The following is a 4,279-nucleotide window of genomic DNA, read 5'->3' on the forward strand; positions in this document are numbered from 1 at the left end:
GTTAGTTGGACTAAATGTATATTATACATTTATACATTGTTTACCTCAATTTAGTGTGAAGGCCATGGTTACCTGATGTAAATATTATACTTTGATGTCGAGTAGATGAGAGTTCTCAAGAGACAAAACGAGACGCAGGGATTTTTTCTAAAAATATTTTCCCACATTGTTGGAATTCACACAGAACATTTGAGCAGAGTGAAGAGGAACCAGATCTTTTGACTTATGTTTAGATCAGATTTAAATCTGGTTCTCTGCAGTGAAGATAATCTTTGAAAACACATCCCATGAGGATTGTTTATCTCTTGTATGTCCTCCTACAATATACAGTGTTAGCAAGAAAATGAGACCTGATACAATCGGTTGTTGCCAACAGCAAAACAGGGGCAGTCAAAGAGAATGGTATGGGAAAAATAAGAGATCAGTGAAAACATATTTGTTGCTATGGTAATTAGTGGTGCTGTGTGATTAGAGCAACATAATTACGTTGCATAATCATGTTTACAGTCAGAATTAGTTGTTTGTTTAAAATAAGTTTTGCCGGCAGGATTTTATTTGTAATCTGCATAATTTATCTTCCAACTTATGCTGTAGATGTTGAGCAATGCAGCAATCTTACTTCCAAAATGAATTGAGTCCTGTCAGTGGAGGAGGACAGAAATCAATTTGATTTGTGCTGCCAGAGCTGCCCATCACTTAAACAAAATGTACAATGTTAACTGTTTCATTACTGAATATACAGCACGGCTCTCATCCACTCCTATTCAAAACAGCAGCAAAGTGCACGTAGTCAATAGCCCTTATAGAGTGTAGCTGTAGCGTTTACACAACCTTGATGTGCTGATAAAATGTAAGTTGATTTTTGAGTGTTCAGTTCATCGACTTGTAGCAGCTGACAAAGCAAAACATCTCTTACCACATTTTCATTATGCACATAATACAAAAACGCACTCACTCTCCCTTATTATGTTGCCTTCCCTCTCAATTGTGAGTCTTTCTATCATCCCAACTTGGCTCCTCCATTACCCCATCTCTGCCTCTCTTTCCCCCCTTCTGTCCCTCTCATTGCCCTTGTCATCCAACAAGGAGACAGTGACAATAAGGGCTCATGTCCTTGGATGTGGAGCAAAGCTCTACTATTGACTGGCATGATGAGCTGCTCTTTCCTTGTTCCTTCCCCACAATCCCTGTAATCCCTCTGTCTTAGCTGCCAACACGACACACACATCAGGACCACAGGGGCATTAGATGGGGGGCATAACTGTCGCCACTTATTATATCAGTGCACAGACAAGGGCCATGCCTTCACTTGCTACCACACACACATATGCATACATAAATGGGGAACGCCACAGATGAGCAGAAGCACAAAGATGCCCATGGACTCCAGCATGGGGCTCATATGCATGTATACACGCAGTGTGACCTCTCACACACATACACTAACACCTATGATGGGTCCTGTCAAGGGCTTCGCCACAGGCCTGGGAGGAGGGAACATTTTGTTGTCTCCAAAGGTCACACGGTTGCATCTTACTCTCTGTTGGCACAAGAACAAACTGACACATTTGTAAAGGCTGAATCCGTACTGTTGATTATCTCTCTTTCTCTGACTCCTTCCTGACATTTCAGCCGGTCACGAAGGAGGAGGAGAAGGATGATATCTCTTTCTCTCTCCTCAGAGACTGGCGCACTGCTGCTACGCATTTCTTTTATCGTGCAATGGCTCCCCCATACTGTCAAAGGAAATATACTAGCATGGTCCATATGTGCGATGATCATCTAGCCTTTTTACATATATATAAAGAGCCATATTGATGTATTATTGACAACAAATCAGCTGTCTGTGTTATTGAAAATATGTAAAGCAGTACAGAATCTTTGCAGACAAATATGCTTACATTAAAAAGCCCATACACAAGGTATGATGTATTGTTTATTCCAGCAGCTTATCTCGAACTATCAAACCCTTCTCTGGGTAAGAATTTAGATGGCATGCTGCTACTTCTGAAACACTATACAGTAGTGAAGACACTAAAAGAGTGGTGGTGGCAGGAGCCAGATTCTGATTTTATCTGTGTGTGTGTGTGTGGTGTGTGCTGTGTGTGGTGTGTGTGCGTTTGTGTGTGTGCCTCATCAGGAAGCAGTGAAGGAGAACCACAAGAAGAGGGAGATGGAGGAGAAGATCAAGAGAGCCAAGCTGGCGAAGGAGAAAGCAGAGCGCGAGAAGCAGGAGCGCCAGCAGAAGAAGAAGCAGCTGATTGACATGAACAAAGGTATGCCACTTCTTCCCGCGCCACCACAGAGACGGAGACGGGGAGGCAGGTGGGGAGTTAGGAGGAGGAGAACAGGAGGGTGGAAAAGGGGGTTGTGCTTCACACAGATTTGAACTCTGAAGCAAGAGGATAATGTGTAGGAGTGGGGGGAGTCATCTTTTTCAGCTATGAAGAAATCTTATAGTAAACTCTCATAGCCGATGCACTGCTACCAAACAACAGACAGATTATGCTACTTTTAGCTTGTTTTGTTTTTTTCCCCCACGGTACATAGAGAGAAACAATCTCTCCCGTACATATATTTCTAAACATTTAACACATTTAAAGTAATAGTTATCATTCTTATTAATTGGTAGCACTACCAGATATTGGAGTAAAGTAATAATTTAAACACATTTAAACATAAGAAGCTGAGGTAGACTTGATACATAAAAGAGGCTGAAAGTTGCTCAGTAGGTTTCACTTCCAACGTGATCATGCTGTTGTTATGCGTTTATCACCGGCCGTGTGCAAGCAATATGACAGAAAATGATTATTTCTCCAGTCTGAGATTGTTTGCAGGCAGTGTGCTATATTTATTGTTGTGAATCATTGGAATTATTCTATTGTCCTCCAGCGATGCCAGTAAACCGTGTATTGATTAGTGTAAGTTGCAGTTGTTCAGACGTGAAAAATTAGAGCGACAGAGTTAGATGCCTGTGTCTAGTTATGCCAATGACATTGTGAAGGAATTTCAAGCCTGAAGGGGCTTTGCAAGCAGTCAGTGTGGTCTTTTGTCCATTTTTTTGACAAACAGACTGGGATTTCCACAATTCACCAGCTTCTAAATGTCAGCGCCAGCCAAGGACCTCTCTGTAGCTCAGCCACATTGGGAAATGTGACAAGACAGTCTTCAGTATGCCACAAACTCTCCAAGATAATTGATGCATGCTACAGTTTTTTTTTTTTTCCCTCCCTTTTTTTTCCCTGAGCAGTGACCTCTTTGAAAGCTTCACTTTTAATAATCCAACATGGCTGAGCTGAAGGAGGCTGTCTACCCTTCTCTCTCATTCTGGCTAACCAGATGGAGAAGGGTAGAGAAGTAGGTATGATATTAAATATTTCTGCCAGAGCAGATTTTGATCTAGCTTTCTGAATGCCATAATATGACTCGCATGAATAAAACATAAGGATGACATGGGCGACGTCGCCTGCAGCCTTGGAGATAGTGGGGATTGTCCTCCACACCAACACCTAGCTCGTTGGACACTCGCGATCACAATGACCTTGGCGGTTATGGAACACACACTTTTAAATTCAAGATGTGCTGAAGTAAGGCTGCTTTTTCCTCCGTCAAGGTTCTTACCTGGATTAACGACACATTTTTATTAAAAACTTGAATAGTTCCTTTTTGTGTACTAACTTCTCTCTATGTAAAAAGTGATCAGAGAAAGGACAATCAAATGCAGAGCACTTTAAACGGATCCTGTGAATGGGAATTAATTTGAGCCAGAAGCAGGTTGGAGGTTACAGCAGCTTGGTGTGTTCTCTCTGTTTCTCTTTAAACTGTTTGGTAGGAACACAAATAGCAGGATTTTGAGTGTTTTCTTGTTGCACATCTTTCTTTTCTCTGCCTCTACGCCTCTCCAGTTGACAGCCTTGGCTTGAGAGTTTTGGCTCTTCTCTCCCATTCTGTTCTGAAATTCTATGTGTGCTTCAGATATTTTGAGGAGTTAGTTATTTGAGGGGACTTTTTACATTAATATTTCATGCCGGGCATCAGCCGTGTTGTCTGTGAAGGTTGATGAAAATAAGGTAGTGTACTGCACAAGATGCTTTTTTAATTTATCTTACCATAAATTAATCATGTCCAAACATTTTCCCCATTTATTTAGCATTTTAAAGGTTAAAGGCTAATTGAAGCGCTGCAATAGATCTCCAGTTTGATAAACTTTTTCTTGTCCTCATTTTTTTAATCATAACCTTAGTCATAGATAAATATATAAAGATGGATAGATAGATAG

At 41.1% G+C, this 4,279-nt stretch overlaps 1 protein-coding gene across 7 annotated transcripts in view; it reads left to right on the top strand.

Moving 5' to 3' along the window:
• The window catches only part of diaph2 (diaphanous-related formin 2), a 354,389-nt gene that overhangs the window by 294,964 nt on the left and 55,146 nt on the right, over positions 1-4,279 (top strand). For all 7 annotated transcript variants that reach the window (XM_035669470.1, XM_035669472.1, XM_035669476.1 and 4 more), the window contains one exon: positions 2,141-2,276. In XM_035669470.1, the coding sequence (XP_035525363.1) occupies positions 2,141-2,276 (136 nt within the window). The remainder of the gene's footprint in view (positions 1-2,140; positions 2,277-4,279) is intronic.

The sequence above is a fragment of the Morone saxatilis genome, unplaced genomic scaffold (assembly GCF_004916995.1).
Source record: "Morone saxatilis isolate NCDOM2014 unplaced genomic scaffold, NCSU_SB_2.0 Contig22, whole genome shotgun sequence".
Lineage (NCBI taxonomy): Eukaryota > Metazoa > Chordata > Actinopteri > Moronidae > Morone > Morone saxatilis.